At 41.3% G+C, this 21,942-nt stretch overlaps 1 protein-coding gene across 1 annotated transcript in view; it reads right to left on the bottom strand.

Moving 5' to 3' along the window:
* The window catches only part of notch3 (notch receptor 3), a 141,377-nt gene extending 119,670 nt beyond the window's left edge, over positions 1–21,707 (bottom strand). Inside the window, exons 1-2 of the mRNA XM_048617806.1 lie at positions 21,319–21,707; positions 8,644–8,725 (exon numbers count right to left, since the gene is read on the bottom strand). Coding sequence (XP_048473763.1) covers positions 8,644–8,725; positions 21,319–21,379 — 143 coding nt within the window. The 5' untranslated portion in view covers positions 21,380–21,707. The remainder of the gene's footprint in view (positions 1–8,643; positions 8,726–21,318) is intronic.
* Positions 21,708–21,942: the final 235 nt, after the last annotated feature.

Below are 21,942 nucleotides of genomic sequence, written 5' to 3'. Positions count from 1 at the left end.
GGCCCTCACCCGCCCTGTACCGCTCCGTGACACAGGGCCCTCACCCGTGCTGTAACGCGGTGTGTCACAGGACCCTCACCCACCCTGTACCACCCTGTGTCACAGGGCCTTCACCCAGTGCCACCCTGTATCACAGGGCCCTGCTCTACCATTAGCATTCCTTGCTGTTAAATCAGAATGAACATATTAACCAATTTTATTCTTCAGCGGGTAGATTCTGAAAGCACTCAGGTATTACTTACTGAAAGGTATTACAATGGGACAGTCATATTCATCCCTCTTGTTAAAAACGGTAAACCAACCTGATTCTCTTTGTCTCTCTTTCTCTCCAGCTCTTACACTTACAGAGTTACACAGGCACGTTACATTCTCTGTGCTCTCAGCAGATAGGCAAGCCTATCATGTGTCTGGTTGCTTTGCTATTATTAATTGGTGAGCACTCACTTGGGTGACATAGAGTGGTTAGTCCAGTTACAATCCAATAAATACCATACTTGGCCTTCCCATTGCAACAAAAGAAAAGTAACAACATTTGCCTTTCTAAAAAAAAATCTTTGCCACATGACTAACATGCATTCTTAAAGTTACGAAATGCTGTTCAAAATGGGAACTGTCTCCACTGAAGGAGCCAGTGCCTATGGGAGAGGAGAGGGGAGGATTGATTGAGTATTGTTTTTTTTTGGTGCAGACTGAAACCATGATTTGCATGTTTTGTTATTGGTGCTGACCTCCGTTCCGCTCTGCTGCTCCCATACAATAGCCACGCCAGCTACCAGCGGCACTGTGAACACAAGAAGCCAACAGCCTCTGCCATCTGTAAACACCAAGGCAAGAATCAGGACTGAACAACCCTCTGGGGCCCTGAACTTCTCTCACATGGCCAGCTTGCCACCTAAGCTTTGATATTAACATGTTTCAAGGAGAAAGAAAGATTTGGCATTTCTATGGCGTGTTTCATAAACACAAGGACATCCCCATTATGCTTCACAAATTAAGTATTTTTGAACTGTTGTAATATAGGAAACACAGCAGCAAATTGCACACAGCATGCTTTCACAAACAGTAACATGATAACAACCAGATTATTCTGTCTGAATAAAGGTGAATGAGGAATAAATAAGCCTGGGAGTAATTGCAGTTTTGTGAAATAGGGCTTGAGATATTTTTATAAAACATCAAACTGGAAAAGCAGACAGTGTATTAATTTAACCCTGAATCCAAAAGGTAAACTTTAAACATTTGCGGTTAGGTGTGGAACTTTACAACAGATTCAGATGAAGATTACTAAAACCAATTAGTATCACTTAAGGACAGCAGACTGATTACCACTATGTTACAATTTAGTATATCTGATACAGGAATCCTGAGTCAAATGTCTCCGCTTTCCTTAGGATTAAGGTTACAAATTGCCTGTAGAATCATTCCTGCTGTGCGCTTCCCTAATTCTGGCTATTCAGGTTTTTTGGCCTCAAACATCAATTAATATTTGAATCAAACTTATTTTCCAGATTTCCAAATGGAAGCAGGGTCAACTGAGGCATCTGAGAGGGCATTGGATGGTTTTTTCGGACAGTAGTGGTGTGCAGGGTTATGGAGAAAAGGCAGGAGATTGGCACCCAGTAATACAGCTGGACTAGATACAGCTGACAAAGTCATGATGGACCGAAAGATCTCCTTCTACACCATCATAATTCCATGTATCAAAAATGTGCATTTACATTGCACCTTTCATGCAGTAAAACAGGCCAAGGGCTTCACAGGAGCATAATCAGATAAAACCTGCAGAACACAGTTCATTCGTTAAACATTAGGTTGCAAACCAGCCACATGGGAGATACTGACACCCACAGAGCTGCTCAGTCCTAAATCCAGCACTGGTGTTTGCTTTTGGAGATTTTCACGTGGTGGATCAAAAGCCAAAAAAGACACGTTTTAAGGACCGTCCTCTTTGGCAATCACGGAATGTGGAAAAAAACGTAGGAAGGGGAAGTTGAGCTAGAAGGTCAGCCTTGATTGTACTGAATGGAGCAGGCTCAAAAGAGCCAAATAGCTCCTGTGCCTATTGCTAACATTTTTATGTCTTGAAGTGGGAAAGGTACAAAGAGATGGTAGACTAAGAAGGGAATTAATTCTAGAGCCAGGCTGCTGAAGGCCCATGGCTAACATGGGGGTACTGGAGTGTGAATGTGTACAATAGACTTCTCTTGTATTTCATCTCAACACTATCATCTCTCAATTACACAAGGAGACCTTACAGACTGCCCCAATACAGATTTCCACTGGACTAGATTTAAGGCATAGCCTCTCCCCTCCTGCTATGTTTTCCTCTCTCTATGATCTCAGCTCAGCATGGTACCCTCACAGCGTTCATGCAAAGACTAAATGTCCACAGAAATCAAGGGATACCTGTATCCAAATCTTTCATCAACCATGTGATAATGAAACATCAAATATGGATGAAAAGTATTTCTATCTGCTAGTCATTTGGGTGAGCATCACATGGAAGACTTAAAAAAAAAGGATTATTAAATATCTGCAGCCAGACAGATAGGGGTGAGACTGAAAAACTCACAAGGAGCTGTTAGCTACATTTTTATGGCAGGTTTGTGGGTAGGTGGGTTGGAGGGCTGTAAAATTCCCCAGGTGACCACCCAGAGCCCCCCCACCCCTTCCCAACCTGCCTACAATTTGAGATGGGGAAGCTGAGGCCCAGATTGGTTCTTTCCACATAAACTGACCATCTTAAAACCTCCACCCAACCCACTACCAGGCTCTCCATCAAGACTGCCAGCCAATTGTCCCTTCCCCCAGTGGGCTTTACCTTCTTGCCCTGCTCTACCCTTACATGGTTGTAGATTCTGGATTTAGAATCTGGGGGCTGCTACTAGTCCCAGCTCTGGCCACTGCAGCCACTAGCAATGCTAGGACTACAGATATTCCAAGCAAGCAAATTGGCCAGCAGCCTGGAGACAGCTGAAGAGTGGTAAACTCATCTCAAGCCAAAAACGGCTACAGGACAGCCAGGTGACCCTTTCCACATAGACTCTTCAGACAATAGGCATGAAACACTCTTAATTTGAAAAGTCCTGCCCACTGAAACAAAAAGGTTAAGAGAAACACAACAGCACTTTCCCCACAGTCTCCTTTTCCCCAATCAGACATACTATTGCTGTCCTCTGTTTCTTTATCACCACCATATCACCCATGTTACCAATTAAAATAACAGTTATCAAGCACAATGAGATAATGATTGTGTAATCCTAACAAATTCGTAATTTTCTAGTCAATCTGTTCAGAGCCGTTATTACACACCTCTGGAGTAGGTTGGATTTGGTCTCCTGATTCAGGGGTAAAGACACTATCATGGCACATGATCTCCTTCCCACATAATCCTGAGCTCCTGACTTTGTCCCATCCACCTATAAATTCCAGCACAGACCCAGAACAAATGGATTTCACCTGCTCTGCATGCCTGTCAATTTATCTGAACACAAGATTCAAAATACACTCTGGTTCAGGTCTCTTAATCAGTCACAAGGATCGCAGGCCCTTCATGTCTCTTCATAGCATACATTTACAAACACTGCCAAGCCCACACTGTGTTTGATCTTATCATTGGGAATTATAGCACAGTTCAACTTGTATTACACCTTATTAAAGTTTTTAAATTGACATGATGGGTTCTTTATTCGAATCCTGCCCAGCCGAAAAGTGTATGGAAATGGAGGCCACTGTTTCTCAGCGATGCACTGTGGCCAAAGGCCCACATCGATTGTGAAGAGCAAAAAGACCTTTACTTGTAGAATGTTGGTGCTACGGGTATTGTTACAGATTATTTATCCTAAACATGATTTTCACAAAGGATAGGAGTGGCAGTCCCCATGAGAAGGTCAGAGATTGTTTTTCTGCTTTATTCATTCGCAGGATGAGGGCATTGCTGGCTAGGGCAGCATATATTGCCCATTCCTAATTGCCCAGAGGGCAGTTAAGAGTCAACCACATTGCGGGTCTGAAGTCACATCTAGGCCAAACCACATAAGGACAGCAGTTTCCTTCTCTAAAGGGTATTAGCGAACCAAATGGGTTTTCCCTGGCAATTGACAACAGATTCATTGTCATTATTTGACTCTTTAATTTCAGATATTTATTGTTTTCAAATTCCACCATCTGCTGTGGCAGGATTTGAACCTAGGTCCACCAGAACATTATCCGAGTCTCTAGATTAACAGTTCAGCAATAACACCACTAGGCCATTGCCTCCCCCTAATAGAGATACTGTGCATTTGTCAATGTGGTAGCATTATATCGAAGATTAGATCTGCAATGCTGGCAGAAAGATAAAACCTGAATTTATATAGCACCTTTCAAGACCACAAGACATTAAACTTTGACACTAAAACACAAAATGACCAACAACTTGGTAAAGGTCAAGTAACATCTTAAAGCAGGCGAGGTGGAGGGGATTAATGATGGAATTTCGGAGCTTAGGGCTCAGGCAGCTGGAGAGACGGCTGCCAATGGTGGGGCGTTGCAGCTACAAATGCCATGAATACTATTTCTTTTACGAACTGAAAGTCACTGAGCACAACACAAGGGTTCGAATGTGTGGCTGAACATGTGCGCAGTTGTGCCAGTCTATCAGCAACCTTTGTCAAATACTATACCATGATGTACCAACTCTTGTCAGGCTTCCATAGCTTTGCATGACATTGGATTCACAGTGCCACTTTCTCAGCGAGAAGCTGGAATCTGTTACTTTCGGAGGTCTCCCCACCCCTCCTCCATTACTTGACACAATTCTTGATGCCAAACCCATAGTCTGGTACAAAGAAGCACTTGTGAATGTTAAAGACTTCAGCCAAAGAGATTCTGTGACCCCACTGGTTGTGTCGAATGCCCAATGTTGTTCTGGTCTTTTTGCTGTGCATATTACCACCTTCTACCACAATCGCACAACAGCAATCCCACCTAGATGACAGAGAGCTTTACATTTATGGAATGGGACAGATGCCAAATTACCAGTGACAGAAAGAGTAGATTTCTGACACAGCCTACTCCCCGATCCTCGGAATCCAGTTATGCTGCCTGTTTAAAAGTTTGGCAGGATTCAAACAGTGTGCCAGTGACAGGCGGCTCAAATGTTCACATTTGCAGATTACTTGCAAGAAGCCCTCAGCTTTCATGCCAATTTCCCAATGGCATCTATAGGTCTACAAAAGCTATTCATTGCCAACTTTACCCCCATTTCCCAAGGCCAAAAATTCAGTTGGCTATGAACATTTCAAAGACTTGCCCTCGACTAGCAATTTGTGTTGATATTCATTTAACGCACTGAATACTGTCATGCAGTCCAATGATAACTCGCCCCAGAATTCATTCAACACACTAGATACCATCATATATTCTGGTAACACTACGCATCCCAGCATTCACTCAATGTCATATGTTCCTTCAACAAAGTATGTCTTATATTTTAACTCTCATGCATTAGTAAGAATTTGCTAATGCATGCAGAAAATCGTTCACGGCACTGAAATTGCAACTTGGCCAAAACATACTTTTTAAGCACTGATCTTTTAACACTAAACATTTATGGAGTCCCGAAGGCTAGATTTGAAGACTGTTCATAGCTAATGAGCAGGAAATCTACGTTACATCAGTTGTCTAACTATAATCATGTTTTCAACTACGGGGCTTCCCTCAAGCTTGGCAGCATCTGTCCCAAAGTTGAGGTTACAGGATCTCCCTATCACGGTCTACAAAATTAGACCATGTCAACAGCTGCTAAAACTATACAGTGATATCTGGCTCAATTTTTTTTGTTCAATGGACAAACATTTTTCAAGAACATTAGTTAAAGCAACAGCAGCAGAACCACAGTATTAGCCATTCCACTATTGAAGCTAACTGTAATGAGTAAGCTTCTTTAAATTCTGAGATTAGAACAACAAAGCTTAGGTTTTGCACCATCCAGGCAAAGACAAACTGCTAATGAAATAAGCCGCTTTGCATCTTAAACCAATGATAGCTCAGTGACCGAACATTTTTAAATTAACATGATTCTGCTGCCTCCTGATAATTACTGTATTGCAGATGAACATAGAACATAGAACATAGAACATTACAGTGCAGTACAGGCCCTTCGGCCCTCGATGTTGCGCCGACCTGTGAAACCAATCTGAAGCCCATCTAACCTAAACTATTCCATTATCATCCATATGTTTATCCAATGACCATTTAAATGCCCTTAAAGTGGGCGAGTCTACTATTTTTGCAGGCAGGGCATTCCACGCCCTTACTACTCTCTGAGTAAAGAACCTACCTCTGACATCTGTCCTATATCTATCACCCCTCAATTTAAAGCTATGTCCCCTCGTGCTAGCCATCACCATCCGAGGAAAAAGGCTCCCACTGTCCACCCTATCTAATCCTCTGATCATCTTGTATGTCTCTATCAAGTCACCTCTTAACCTTCTTCTCTCTAACAAAAACAGCCTCAAGTCCCTCAGCCTTTCCTCATAAGACCTTCCCTCCATACCAGGCAACATCCTGGTAAATCTCCTCTGCACCCTTTCCAATGCTTCCACATCCTTCCTATAATGCGGTGACCAGAACTGTACGCAATACTCCAAGTGCGGCCGCACCAGAGTTTTGTACAGCTGCAACATGACCTCATGGCTCCGAAACTCAATCCCTCTACCAATAAAACCTAACATACTGTACGCCCTCTTAACAACGCTATCAACCTGGGTGGCAACTTTCAGTGATCTATGCACATGGACACCGAGATCTTTCTGCTCATCCACACTACCAAGAATCTTACCATTAGCCCAGTACTCTGTATTTCTTGAAATGATCAGGAATAATCTTCCCCAAACACTCATCATGTTAGATTCACTTGGCAGAGCAGATAGAAATAATTGCATTTATTTTCATCTTCCATGACCCTCTGGAAATCCCAAAGCTTTCTAACAATGGTGTATATGGTACCTATGCCATTTTAAAACATCGCAAGGTACTTCATGGAAGCAGTATCAAACAAACCTTTTGCAACCACAGTGCAGTTTTTGAAATGTCACTGCTGCCACACAGCAAACATGAAGGCCATGTAAGTTACTTAGTCTCCCCTTATATCCATCAATGTCATTTGCCACAACAATTCCCTGTGGTACTGAATTCTATGTTATAACCACTCTCTGGGTCAGGAAATTTCTCCCGAATTCCTTATTGGATTTATTTATGACTGTTTAACATTTATGGGGAGGCCCAAGGTCTTCAGCTGCATCAAGTAACATCTCTGTCTTTGAGCCAAGTGCTTTGGGTTAAAGTCCCACTCTACCGACCACAGAAGGTGGCACGGTGGCTCAGTGGTTAGCACTGTTGCCTCACAATGCCAGGGACCCGGGTTTGATTCCACTGCCAGGCAACTGTCTGTGTGGAGTTTGCACGCTCTGCCCACATCTGTGCGGGTTTCCTCCGGGTGCTCTGGATTCTTCCCACAGTCCAAACATGTGCAGGTTAGGTGGACTGGCCATGATAAATTGCCCATAGTGTTCAAAGATGTGCATGCTATGCAGATTAGCTATGGGGAATGCAGGGTTACAGGGATAGGGTAGGGGGTGCGTCTGGGTGGGATGCTCTTCAGAGGGTTGGTATGGACTCGATGGGCTGAATGGCCTGCTTCCACACTGGAGGGACTTTATGAAGGCGCATTCATGATGTAGCCAAGAGGTCAATTATCAACATGTAAACCTTTCCAATATGCCCATGGCAGTGATTATAGAGTGAGAGTGTCTCCTGGTCAGCTGTGCTTGATGTCGAGTGGTACCCGTCAAGCTACATACAGCCTCTGGCAACAGGTTAGTGACCTGTTCTAGGAAAAACTAGACATGAAAACAGACACAAGTATGGATGCTGTCTGCCTCACTGGTCTGCAGCACTCGGTGTGGAAAGAGAAATAAAGAAGAAAGAACAATATTTACAGCCCCAAGTTTGAGACTTGTACACAAATGGTGGCACAGTTCAAAGGAGTATCAAACAGGGATCATAAACTTCACACCTTCCTATTCTTCACAGCTGAGTTCCTCACTGGGTAACAAATTGACCTACAGGACCAGAGGAGCTGTGAAGAATTCTTTTTAAAGTGATTGCACATAGCTGTGACGCACAGAGGCTGAGACAAATGGCCAAATACATTTTTGCTCATATAATACTTCTGAAAATTATTTCAATGACACGAACTTCAACAGAAAGAATAATTTCGGGGAGGGCATTTTCCATGGTTTTCATTTTTTCTAAGCGTTAATCCTATCAATTGGCAGCTACTAAAAGGTTGGAATCAACTGACATCACTTGACACTAATGAAAATTGCTTTGTCTGACTGTATAGGGCCACTGCTTCTAGTTATGGATTGAGTCCAAAACCAGGGAAATATAAGACGGTTACTAATAAATCCAATAAAGAATTCAGGAGAAACTGCTTTCCCACGAATTACAAGAACAGCTCAGAGAGCTCATGAATTGCACTGGGAATGGAGCCCTGGGGCAATGCTCATGGGCAACCTGGGCACTGAACAGCACACTGACAGAAGTCAGTTATAATTCACCCAAATCCAATAGTTTCCAGTCAAAGGAGCAACTTACAGGCAAGATGCATCTCCATGCGGGCTCTTGATGCAGCGTCCATTATTCTCACAAGGACGGTGGTTATCCCGACACTGCAGAGCTGCAAGGGAGAGAAAGCAAGGATGATTCGTGGGTCTTTTTTTTTTGAAAAAAAAAGTAACGAACAAAAGAGCGAACAAACATCCCAAAACACTTTGCATCCAGTGAAGTAAAAGTTGCCACTGTTATGCATGAAAAAGAACAGGCAATTTGTGCATAGCTAAATCTCACAACAACACTGGTCAGATAATACATTTTTTAATATAAAAGTTATGCTGGCTGAAGAATAAATATAATGGTCAGTACACCCTGGAAAGCTTCCATGCTCTCCTGTGGTTAGAGCCGTGGGATCTTTTATGTCCACTTAAAAGAGCTGACAGGGTTTCATACAAAAAACAGCTGTTGTCTGAAGAGAGGTATTTCATCCTAACATTTAAATGACATTGCAATGGCTGTAAGTAATGAAATTTATATTTTTAAAACACAGCTATTAAACATATTAAGTAAAAGGTCAACTGAATTTCAAGCCGTGCTGATCACCGTGCTCAATGACTAGCATCCAATCATCCAAAAAATAATCTAACCTTAGAAATAACCTAGTCAACTCTTAAGACTCTGTAAAATAGAGAGCGTGAGAGAGGCATTTAATTACTCAGAGAGGGGGAGTCAGAGAAAAATAACATGAAGACAGAGAGAATTAAATGCAGACAAGTTATATTCATGCATAGATAGGTAAAACATTGATTAATTTTTAAATCATATCAACTCCTCATGTGAATTCCATTCCAAAAAATAGTTCATGAGAAAATATGACAACTTGCAGATTCAGAGTATGTAGGGAATAGTCACCCACTTGACTCTACCTATTTCAACAGAAACCACAAATCTCCATTACATCTGCCTGAAACCTCATGCAAGAGAAACTCACCAGCCTTTCTGCCAAGGAACTGGCTTGTACAATACCAGCTCACAGACCCTTGGAATTTTACAGCACAAAAGGAGGTCGTTCGGCACTTCAAGCCATGCCAGCTTTTTCAAAGTCCTGTCAAATATAGTCCCACATTCCACACTTTCGCTTCCTAGCCTTGCAAATTTGTCCTTGTCAGGTACATATCCAAATGCCTTTTGAAAGTTACAAAAGAATCTGATTCCACCATCCTTTAAGATCTAAGAACTTGTGTATGAGGAAATCTATCCTTGTTTCATTTCTAGTCTGTTGTCAAATTATTTAAAAGCTATCGGTCCCCCCAGTTACTGACTCAGTACCTAAAAGGAATAGTTTCTCCTTATTTGCTCAATTATGTACTTCTTTCTCCGCTTAAACCTCTCTATTATAAAAGAAAACAAATGCTGTTTCCTCCACATAACTGAACTCTCTAATTCCTGCAATTATTCTAATAAAGTTTCACTGTACCCTCTTCTAGGTCTGACATTCTTCTTAGTGTGGTGTCCACACTATACATGATAAACCACCTGATGCCTAACTAGTAACTCATCAATATTTAGCACGACTTCATCGTGTTTATACACAATACCCTAATTTACCGAACAAAAGTCCCATAAACTTTCTTAACCAGCTATCAATTTGCCTTGCTATCTTCAAAGCTTTGAAAATATCCCCTCCTCATTCTTCTATATTGTACAATTCAATGATTCTAATTCCCTCTGCTCAGACTTCCAAAAATAATGGCATTTAGATGATATTGTCGCTCTGTGTCATTCGCCCCAACACTCATCTGCATTCAACTGCATCTGCCATGTGTCTGCCCATTTCACCAGTCTGTGACCTTTTGAAGCATGGCACTCCCTTACACTATTTACATTGTTACCAACTTATGTATCATTTTCAAACTTGACAGCAGTGCTCCCTAAACTTGAGTCCAGGTAATTTATACATAACTAAAGGTATCCAAAAAAAACACGGAAACATAGCTTACTGCAGCAGTGCAGGAGGCTACTGGGCTTGTTTTTAGCAAAGCGACCCAAATGGTCCTACTCTTTCCCACAGCTCTGTGCATCTTTACCCTTCAAACAGATTCTAATTTCTTTTGAAAGTTACTAAAGGACTTGCTTCCACTGTCCTTTCAAGCAATGCATTCCAAATCACAATGCACTATTTTTTTTCCTTATGTTACCATAAACCTGTGTATTCTGCTTACTGGCCCTTTTGCCACTGGAATATGTTCCTTGTTATTTACTCTCTTGAAACACTTCATAATTCAAGAAATGTTATCAAGCATTCTCGTATCACAGAATCATAGAGCCATACAGCATGGAAACAGACCCTTCGGTCCAATTTGTCTGCGCCGACCAGACATCCCAATCTGACCTAGTCCCATTTGCCAGCATTTGGCCTATATCCTTCTAAGTCCTTTCTATTCATACACCCATCCAGATGCCTTTTAAATGTTGTAATTGTACCCATCCCCACTACTTTCTCTGGCAGCTCGTTCCATACATGTACTACCCTCTGTGTGAAAAAGGTTGCCCCTAAGGTCTCTTTTAAATCTCTCCCCTATCACCTTTAACCTATGCCCTCTAGTTTTGGACTCCCCTTCCCTGGGAACAAGACCTTGGCTATTTACCCTATCCATGCCCCTCATGATTTTATGAAACACTATAAGGTCATCACTCAGCCTCCAACACTCCAGGGAAAAAAGTCCTAGCCTATTCAGCCTCTCCTTATAACACAAACCGTCCAGTCCCACCAATATTCTTGTAAATCTTTTCTGCACCCTCTCAAGTTTAACAACATCCTTCTTATAAAAGATGACCAGAATTGTATGCAGTATTCTAAAAGTGTTCTGTACAGCCACAACATGATGTCCCAACTCCTACACTTAATGTGCTGACCAGTGAAGGCAAGCATGTCAACACCTTCATCACCACCCTGTCTACCTGTGACTCTACTTTAAAGGAAATATGCACCTGCTCCCCTAGGACTCTTTGTTCGGCAACACTCCATGAGTGTATAAGTTCTGCCCTGGTTTGCCTTGCCAAAATGCAACACCTTACATTTACCTAAATTAAACTCCATCCGCCACTCCTCGGCACATTGGCCCATCTGATCAAGGTCCTATTGTACTCTGAGATAATCTTCTTCACTGTCCACTACACCATCTATTTTGGTGCTATCTGCAAACTTACTAACCATGCCTGCTATATTCACATCCAAATCATTTAAATAAATGACAAAAAGCAATGGACCCAGCACCGATCCTTGTGGCACACCGCTGGTCACAGGTCTCCAGTTTGAAAAGCAACCCTCCACCACCACCTTCTGTCTTCTACCTTTGAGCCAGTTCTGTATCCAAGTGACTCGCTCCCCCTGTATTCCATGCGATCTAAACTTCAAAATGTCAAATCTGTTTCTCGCGCCACAGACGCTGTCAGGTCTGCTAAGTTTCACCAGCATTTTCTGTTTTTATTTCAGATTCCAGCAACCACAACGTTTTAGTTTTATCCTCAGTCCTCAGCAGTCTCCATGAAAGTGAAATGGCTCATCCTTAGTATCATACAAATAAACCCATGTCTAAGGTAATGGTCATTCTTAAAGTGCAAAGTCCAGAACTGATCACAGTGCTCTCCAGCTGATACCTAACTGGTAATTTACCAACATTTAACATAACCTCCTTGCTTTTTTAACTCAAAGAACTGTGGGTGCTGTAAATCTGAAACAAAAACAGAAAGGGTCTGTTTTGAAGAAGCTACTGGACTCAAAACTCAATGCAATGGTGACTGACTTAAAGGCAGTGGGATTGAAAGAGGAATGGATGCCTGACAGGAGGAGATGGAGAAGGGTAATCCCCACCATTGTGGTGATCTCAAGTGAGATGGCAGAAGAATTTTATTTAATAACTGAACTTAATTCCAGCAGCTGCTGTGGACATTAGTCTGGGCCTACTGGATTATTAGTTTAGTGACATTGGCACTAACTCCCAACTGACCTTTGTCTATGGCCTCTGAAAGTATGGGAATAATATCCTCCACATTACTTACTACATTTCCAAGCTACACTATGTTGCAACTATAAACTTCAAAATTCTACCCTGTATGCACAAGTCCAGATTATTAATAAATATCAAGAAAGCAGGAATCCTAATATGGAATCTGGGGGTACACCATTGTATGCTTCTCTTTAGTCTGAAAAACAACAGTTCATTACTAATGCTAATGCCCTTTTATCAACTTTATAACCACATAATTACTATTGCTTCAATCTTTAGGTTTTAACTTTGCTACTTTCAAAACAATACCCTCATATTCAGCTTGGTTCTCTCCTTATATGGAACATTACGTTTGTCATAAGTTTCTTGTAATTATTGTCCTTGTCTCATTTTAGTTTCTATATCTTTTGTCATCCTGGAAGGCTGGCTTTGGATGCTCCCCTTTTCATTTTGTATCTGAACTATCTATTCCCTGAAGGCCTCTGACTTTCAATTCTAACTGTTGTTTTTATTGCACTTTGGGCTAGATTGTTTTTCAACTCACTGAACTTTCAAGTCAAGTACTTATACACTTTGCTGCTCTTTATCATTTTTTTCATGATTATTCTGAGCCTGAGACCAGAATGATGCTCAGATTCTTCCCACTGAAACATGCTCCACTTGTCACACTGTAGTCATGGAATAAAATGACTGTCCAGCAAGAAACAGGCAGCTCAAGAAAGTTCTAATTTACACATCAGGAGCTGCTCATCAAACTATATTAGGATAACTGAAGTCCCACAGTGTCAATACCCTTTAGTTCTTGTATATTTCAGTAATTTACACACAAATTTGTTCTGCTATCATCTTTCTATTATTTGATGGGTGCTGGAAAAATACGTAAACTCAGCAATACGCTCAACAGTACACCTACTGGGAAGGTCACACATGAGTGCATCTGTTGGGAAACTCATCAATTAACAAAACAGCACAGGTATTTTAAAAAAAACTTAGTAAAAAGAAGAATGAGGAATTAGGATTAGGTAATTAGCTGATTAGGAATTTTAAAAATATCATTATGTTAAGGCAAATAGAGCATCGCTTTTCACTAGAAAAAGACGATGTGCCATGTCACAGTACAGGAAAGGATAGTGATGAAATGACTAACTTATAAAAATATATATAAAGAGAAGATATAAAAAGGTTGGGAGCACTCAAAAGTAGAAAGGACAACCAGTCCACGTGAGATGCATCCAACATTACTGAGGTAAGTAACGATGGAGATAGCAGGGATTCTGGCTATAAGCTCCAATTATCCAGCAGCTACATTAGGTCAATCAGCATAATGCTGGGAGTAGGAAAACTTTCAGAACCAACATATAATCAAGAAAGAAAACAGTAACCACTCTGAAAACTGTGAACTAATAAATTAAAGCCAACCTTGATTTGTTAAAGACAGACCATGTTTAACGAAATTGATTGATCCTTTGTTGAATTAAAGGACTATGATGATGAGAAAAGTGTGATAAATGTTAGGCATGTAGACTTTGAAGCAGTGTTTAATGAAGCAGTAGATAAAAAATGTGTTAGTAATGTTGAAGTCCATGCGAGTAATGGTTGAGCAGGTATAAAATTGACAAACAGATAAAAGCAGATAGAGAAGTATAAAGTGCTACTCCCTTGAGCTAGATGTTGGGATCACTATTCTTTTGCTCTGTATGAGGTAGCAAGTTAGGAAGGCTGTTTAAAATTAATACAGGATCCTTGGCTAAATAACAAAGAGGTAGAGAGTACAAAGAGCAAGGATGTTACAGCTAAACCTTTGGGGAAAGTTAGCCAGGTTGTGATGCAGAATGACACCAACAGCATTGGTTCAATTCCTGTTGTCATCATGAAGGGCCTGCTTTCACAACCTCATTCCTCATTTGAGATGTGGTGACCCTCAAATTAAATGCACTACAACTTGTCTCTCTCGAATAAGAGAGCATCCTCTGGGACTATGGTGATTTTCACTGCATTAGCTCTTTATAAAACAGCAACTAAGGCCCCAGATAGAGTGTGGTCTCCAGTTTCTAGGAGTTACGAGGGTGTAGAGATTTTTTGGAAATCATACCAGGGAGATAGGAATTCAGTTAGTTGGAGAGATGCTAGAGTTTCAGGTTGCTCTCGTTGCAATGGAAGGTTAAGGGGTTATTTTAATATAGGCATGAAGGATGTCATGAAGCGTTTTGACAAGTCTAAATAGGGAGACACTATTAATGATAGCAGAATGTTGGTAACCAGAGGACACACATTTAAATTAATTGGCAAAAGATCCAGAAGTGAATAAGAATTTTACAGGAGTGCAGAATCAGAAGTAGACCTTCAACCTCTCGAGCTTGTTCTGCCATTCAATGAAATCATGCCTGATCTGTTACTTAACTCCGTATACCTGTCTCTGGCCCATTTTCCTCAAAAGTTTTAACATTTTAACAAAAGTTTCTCAATCTCAGATTTAAAACTAACAACTAATTGAGCATTAACTATCATTTGTGGAAAAGAATTCTAAATCTCTATTACCCTGTATGTGTAGAAATGCTTCTCAATATTTCTCCTGAATGGTCTGGCCCTAATTTTCAGGCAATGTCCCCCAGCTCTAGAATCCGCAACCAGTGGAAATAATTAATCTTTACCGAACCTAACTTTCCCTGTTAATATCTTGAACACAATCTTGAATTTGCTTTGTATTTAAAACATAGGGAGTTTTTGAGAACTGGGGCAGTGGAAACAGGTACAATAGTAACTTCCAAAGGGAAACTGGTTAAATATTTGAAAAGGAAATATTTGCACAGATTTGGTGAAGGGATAAGGAAGTGGGCCTAATTTGATTGCTCCTTGAAACAGCCAGCACAGGCACAATGGGCTGAATAGCCTCCTTCCGTGTTGTGTTTATCTCTAGTTTAATTTATACAAGGCCTGCATCATAAACTCAGTGATACATAAATTAGCACATTGACCAGGAATTCCACCCCCTCCTTACTCTCTCCATTTTTTAAAAAATCCAGCCTGCACTAAAATATTTAACGTCTACAATTATTATCACTATACATTATTTTAAATCCTTCTGATGTTTGCTTCCAAATATTCTCAAGCATCTCCTTCCCACTATTTGGCAGTCTTTGGCATGTACCCAGCAGTGTAATAACTCCTGTTCTGCTTCTTGACTCTAACTAAACACATTCTGTTTCTGAACCCTCAAGTCTCCAGAAGAGGGCCAGTATCTTTGATCAATACTGACACTTGTCCTGTTCTTTCTCTTCGTGCCTCCCCACCCCATTTTTATTCCTGAATATGTTGAGATAGTAATTCTATATTCCCATTTCAGCAACATTTTGAATAAAATGCTCAATGTCAAATGGAAACCATGTGGCCACTTGTGCCTGCAACTCACCAACTTTGTTTGTCAAGTGCTACACATTTATGCATTAACATTCACATCAAACCCACTTTAGCCTTTTTTAGATTTATTACGATGACTCTTTTTTCTTAACTGTTCTTTATTTTAGTACTGTTTCTGGCTTTGTGCACTTTATTTTTCCTCTCTCTTGCATCATTCTGATTCTCATCTCACTGCGAAGTTAGGTTAAATGCTTCCCACAGCACCAGCATCAAGCTTAGTCAGATACAAACTCGCAAATCTACCAGAAAACCCATTGTTATACCTGCAGAGTGGCAGTATAGTGGTTATGGTACTGAATGCATAACCCAGAAAATGTGAACACAAACTTCACTGTGGTAATTTAAGGATTTGAATTCAGTTGAAAGGATCTAGAAATCTAATATAAGTAAAACACTGGATTATTGATAAAATCCACTGGTTCACGAATGTACTTTCGGGATGGAAACTTCTCACCCTTAACCAGTCAGGTTAATATACAACTAATGTCTCACACAAACACGGTTCATTTTTATACTACTTCAACCTAACAAGTCACTCAGCTATATACGACTACAAAGATGAAAGCCAACCACCACTTTCTCAAAGGTAACTATGGGAAGATAACGAAAAGCAACTTTGCCAGCAGCATCCACAATCAGAGAACGACTTGTAAAAAAGATAGCAGTAGATGCATCTGTAATTTCTGATATAGGCAACTCTAAGATAATTAGCATCATGTTAAGGACACATTTTAATTAGTTGGATTGCAATATTTTGGGGAGACGGATATGTATGATTCTGTATTTCATTTGAGTATTTTTTCAAATTACTTAATCCATCTGGAATAAACTAGGTCCAAGATGTACTTTAATACATGATTTTATTTTAATATCAAATTTATTGTCTTTCTGTTTAGAAAATACTGCTCAAATGTTTGCATATGATTGGCATCAGTAAATTACAACATAGGAACGATAGGAAGCTGAATGTACTAAACCGTAAGTTGTAGCAGGCAGCTGGAGAGAATGCTTTGGATGGTGTCACAAATCTCCCAGTCATTAGTTACAGAGCAAGGACCTGACAGTGCTTGCCCATCACTACCAATCCAGGATTTTGATGGCTTGAAGGTGACAGATAAGCAGTAAAAAAAAATTGTTCCCATTCATGAAAAGATTGGGCACAAAGTTAAATTGATTGGTAAAAGAAGCAAAAGCAAAGAGAAAATAATTTTCACGCAATGAACGGGTAAGGTTTGGAATGCACTGCCTGAGACAGTATGGTAGAAGCAGGTTCAATCAAGGCATTCAAAAGGGCATTAAATTGCTACCTGAAAAGGAAGGATGTGTAGGTTACAGGAAGAAGGTGACAGCATGAAGTGAAATGTTCATTCGGAGAATCAGCACAGACACAATAAATAGAGTAGCCTCCTTCTGCACTGTACTAATTCCATAATATAGGCAAACAAACTAACTGTTTGGTGGGGATTTGAGTGCAAAAAACAAAATTATTGCTACTCTTAATGACGATCCAGCGATTGTTGCTGGAAGTGAGCCTGTATGGACTTGAGTGAAGTATAAATCAGACTTCAACTCTGTTTTCACCTCCACTGTCAACTAATTTTAATTGTTGAGGCATACAAATTTGAATCAGCAACTGAGCAGCTTAACATTACATACTTGATCACATACCATTCTAAAAATCTCAACACTTTCTCCAAAGGCTTGACATTTTTCCTAAATTCTGCTTCCCAGAATTGCACACAATACTCCGGCTAAACCTAACCAGGGATTTATAAGTCAAGTACAACTTCTTCACTTCTGTGCACTACAAGTCTTTTAATAAAACCAAACCCTTTTTAAGCAGCCTCCTCCACTTGCCCTGCCATCTACAAACCCTTGTGGACATAACCATCACCCCCTTCCCAAATCCCCTCACATCCCGTGCCCTTTACTACCTTACTTGGCTTCATTCTTCCTACCAATCTGCAGCACTTCACACTTCTGTGTCAGTCCAAGTGAACAGTTAAAAAATTAATGACTGGGTTCCTCAGTGAATGCAAAGGGAAAGACAATGAACAACTTGTGTCTTCCAGTTTTCAAGATTAGAGGCAGCTAGAATTGGGAAAAATTAAATTGGCAAATTTCAATGGATCCAAACACTGCCTCTAACTGGTCGAACGGTTTTTATTATTGCAAGTGAGGTTAATCTTGAAAAGTCAACAACATTAGAAGTGCATTGAACTAGAGGTGACTGAGATGGCTAGGCAATTAGTTGGCAGCCAGGAAACTGAGATGAGGAATAATGGGATTAATACTACACTATGACCTTACGATGCAGCTAAGGATCTGTACCAGAGTCTCATCCTTTCCGTCCTGTTTATCAATGGCTTGGGTGAGAAAGCCAATGAAGTCAAATTAAATGGCACAGTAATTAGTGTAGTTGGAAATAGAAATTTGAGAAGTGACATTAATATATTAAGTAAACAGATTTTAACAAGGGGAACTGAGGTCAGCTACTTTGGACTTAAAGATAAATTAGTCTTTTCTATTGGTGAGAAGCCAAGAACATTGGAGGAACAGATAGATTCAGTGATCCAGGTACAGAATTTACAAAATTTTAGAGGTCAGATACAAAAAATAATTAATAAGAAATAGAATTCAAGGCAGATAGGATCAGTTAAGGCTAGGGCCCTCTGAAAATTTCAAAACTGAAACGGATTGATATTTCTTTGACCAAGAATAGTAGGGGACATAGAACCAAAACAGGTAAATGGAGTCAAAAACAGATCGGCCATGAATTAAGTGAATGGGAAAGGCTGAAACAAGCTCAAAGGCTGTTATACCCTTTACTCTCCCTGCGAAAGTCCGTTGAATGCAATAGATGTATCTGAATGAAAAAGATCTCAGATGGTATGGGATGTAATTGTTGGTGGAGACTGTTTATTTCCGCAATCTCCTGTGTTTCAAGCCCTTTACCATGGATAATGATACACACTGAAGAACAATTACACTGAATTACAAATAAAAGATACAGTGCAAAAATGGACCAATCAGTCCAACTGGTCTATGCTGGTCTTCATCCTCCATTCAAATCCCCTTCGATTGTGCGCTAACTCTATCAGCATATTCATGTATAGGGAGAGAAGGGCAGAGGGTCAAAAGCATAAATTAATTTATCAGTCCACTGGCAGGTTCAGAGAGGCAATGAAAGATATCTGTATGATGTTAGTACACTACAAGCAAGGGCTCTCAATGATTGAATATGTTAAGTTCTGGTTTTTGGTAACAGCTTATATTGACATAGCACCTTTAATGAGAGCAACAACCAACCAAAATAGAGTGACAAAAGGAGGTAAGTAGGTGAAGTGGCCCAAAACGTAGTCAAAAGGAGGAAAAGTCTGAAGAGGGAGAGGTGCAGAGTTTATTGGGTGGGGTTAGGGGGACTTGAATGTCACAACTTAGGGCTGAGGCAGCTGAAGGCATAGTCAGCAATGGTAGAGGGAAAGAAGCAAGATGTAGGAGGCCAGATGGGGATGTGGAAGGGATCCAGATGGATGTTACAGACAGAGAGAACAGCATATCATTGGTATGCTTACTCAATGCCTATATTCTTAAGTGATATCTGGAGGAACGTGAAGTTTAATTCCTCAGGAGTTCCAGCTTGTTCAATGCATGTAGGGTCCAATGGCCAGGAGACACCAGGTCTATCAATGGTTTCCCTAGCTACAGACACAAAGCATCATGTTAATATAGAAAAGGGAGAGGGGCTGGAGGAGGCAGTGTTATTCAGGGCCAGAGTTTCACAGAGGACTCATACACCAAGTTCAAGCGTCAGGTTCCTCACTGAAGGGCAACTTCAACAACAACAAAAAGGGCTGCATTTGAACCCTGATCGTCCAAGACAGCCTCTCGGCAACAGTTAGAAAAGGGACACTGCCTTTTTAACTGAAGGAGTGATTCAGGTCATGGATGAGATGCAAAAACAAAACAATGAACAAAAATAGGATTGCTTGCGAGACCGAATTGTCTGCTCAGCCCCTGCCTCGGGGGGAATGCTGAACAATGGAGGGAGTCAGAGCGCTCTGAATAATGTTTGGTGACAGACGATGATGTTGCAAGGTCGAGTTTAATCTAAATCAAAACTAGCTGCTGATCCCAAAGCTCTTTGTGAGGGCTCCACCGCTGGTTTTCAGACCTCGTGGACTATTGCAACCCCCCAACCTCCACAGGCCCATACAAAGACTAGGCGCCTCTCGACCATTCCATCATTCATGGGCTGTGTGTGTGTGTTCAATTCTGGTTCCCAAGGATACCGAGATGTGAAGGATTACTCGGTGTATCAGCCCCTGGATGGCAAGCTGTTCCCCAACAGCTTTGAAGGTCCATAGTTTGGAAACTGCTATCTCTCCCAGTCAGACAGCGAGAGAGAAAACAGTTTCAGGTGAAACCTCACAACCAGAAGGGGAGAGCGGGAGGATCCTGTTCAGATTTTACTACAGTTTGCCCACACATGGCTGGAGTATTTAAAAAGAAACACACGTCTCTGAGCTGGGATCAAACGGCTTCCTGGCAGCAAACATAATCGTCTCTCAGTCTTAATGTTTCTGTGGTCATGTTTACACCATATGACGAAACAGCTGCTGAAATCTCTCCAGATTCTCCTTCACCCTGTAACAACGAGCGAGCGTGATGCACATCTCTTCACGTGAACATCTGAGCTGCCAAGACAACGTGATGCCCTGGTTTCGGTAATTTTAAAAAAAACCCTTAAAATAAAACGTTCACTCGGCACGTCAGACGTGAAGAAACTGCTGCAGAAAATCTGCGAGCGATTTGGCTGAATAGGGATCAAAAAGCCGAATGAACTGTGCAACAACAAAAAAAAATGATCCATTGTAACACAGAGACTGCAAGTTTACAGCGAGATATTGCAGCTTTCAAACAACAGAAACTTCTCTGGAACCTTTCTATTCTAAACCCCCAACTTCATTCACCAGCGATAAGAGTGTGTGCACTGTAACATGTACCGCATTGGGCAAAGCAACGATGGAATTAACTCCCCAGAGCCTAGAGCTGGGATTTGCCTCAACATATAAAACTAAGTGACTTAGAGAGCGTTGAAGAGACAGGGCAAGTCGAGCTGAGAAACTTCTGCATCGTACAGAAAGACAACAGACAATAGAAAATAACATTCCACCACTGTTCATAATTAACTTTTTTAAAGAAAACCACACTTTCTGACTCTTTACAAACATCCTACAAGTCAGGGGATTGCGCCGCTCCTTGTGCCTCCTTTAAAGTCAAGCCATACCTCCACATTCAACCGCCAGCCAGAGCCCCCAGAGTAAATTCCAGAGTTTTAAATCCCCCATTACTCGCCGTTTCAAAGTTCGGAGTTCCCCTCGATTAACTTATACATCCATTCAAACGTGCAGCCCAGAAAGTCCGAATTATCATAGGAAAGATCAGGTGGGAGGGGGAATAAAATAAAAGAACAAAATACGCCTGGTTTGGGGGATGGGGTGGCGAAGTCTCGGCGCAATCCTCGGTTCAATCCCCCCCACCCCGAACCCGCGTCTCCAAACTTCAGCAGAAACTTTTTGAAAACTTCAGCATCGCTGGCTGTCCTTGAGCTGCACACCCAGGGGCTGTATCCATCCGCGCAGGAGGTGTGGGAGGGGAGGAGAGAGAGAGAGGAGGGGAAACTGGGACAGACAGAGAGAGAGAGAGGAGGGGCAGACACTCGTCACAACCTGCCCCGGGCAGCATCCCACTCCCAGGCAGCGAGGTTCCGCTGCTCCCGGAGAAACTTTCCCCGCACTATGGCACCTCTTCAAACTACACACACACATACGAAAATTCCCTCTAATACTTGCACTACTTATTCTTAAAAAGAGAACCGAGGAAAACTTTCAGTCTTGTTCAAGAACGCGTG

Source organism: Rhincodon typus, chromosome 38 (genome assembly GCF_021869965.1).
Source record: "Rhincodon typus isolate 14 chromosome 38, sRhiTyp1.1, whole genome shotgun sequence".
In the NCBI taxonomy this organism is placed as follows: Eukaryota; Metazoa; Chordata; class Chondrichthyes; order Orectolobiformes; family Rhincodontidae; genus Rhincodon; species Rhincodon typus.
The sequence above is the reverse complement of the archived record's forward strand: the minus strand, read 5'-3'. Positions and strand labels throughout refer to the sequence as shown.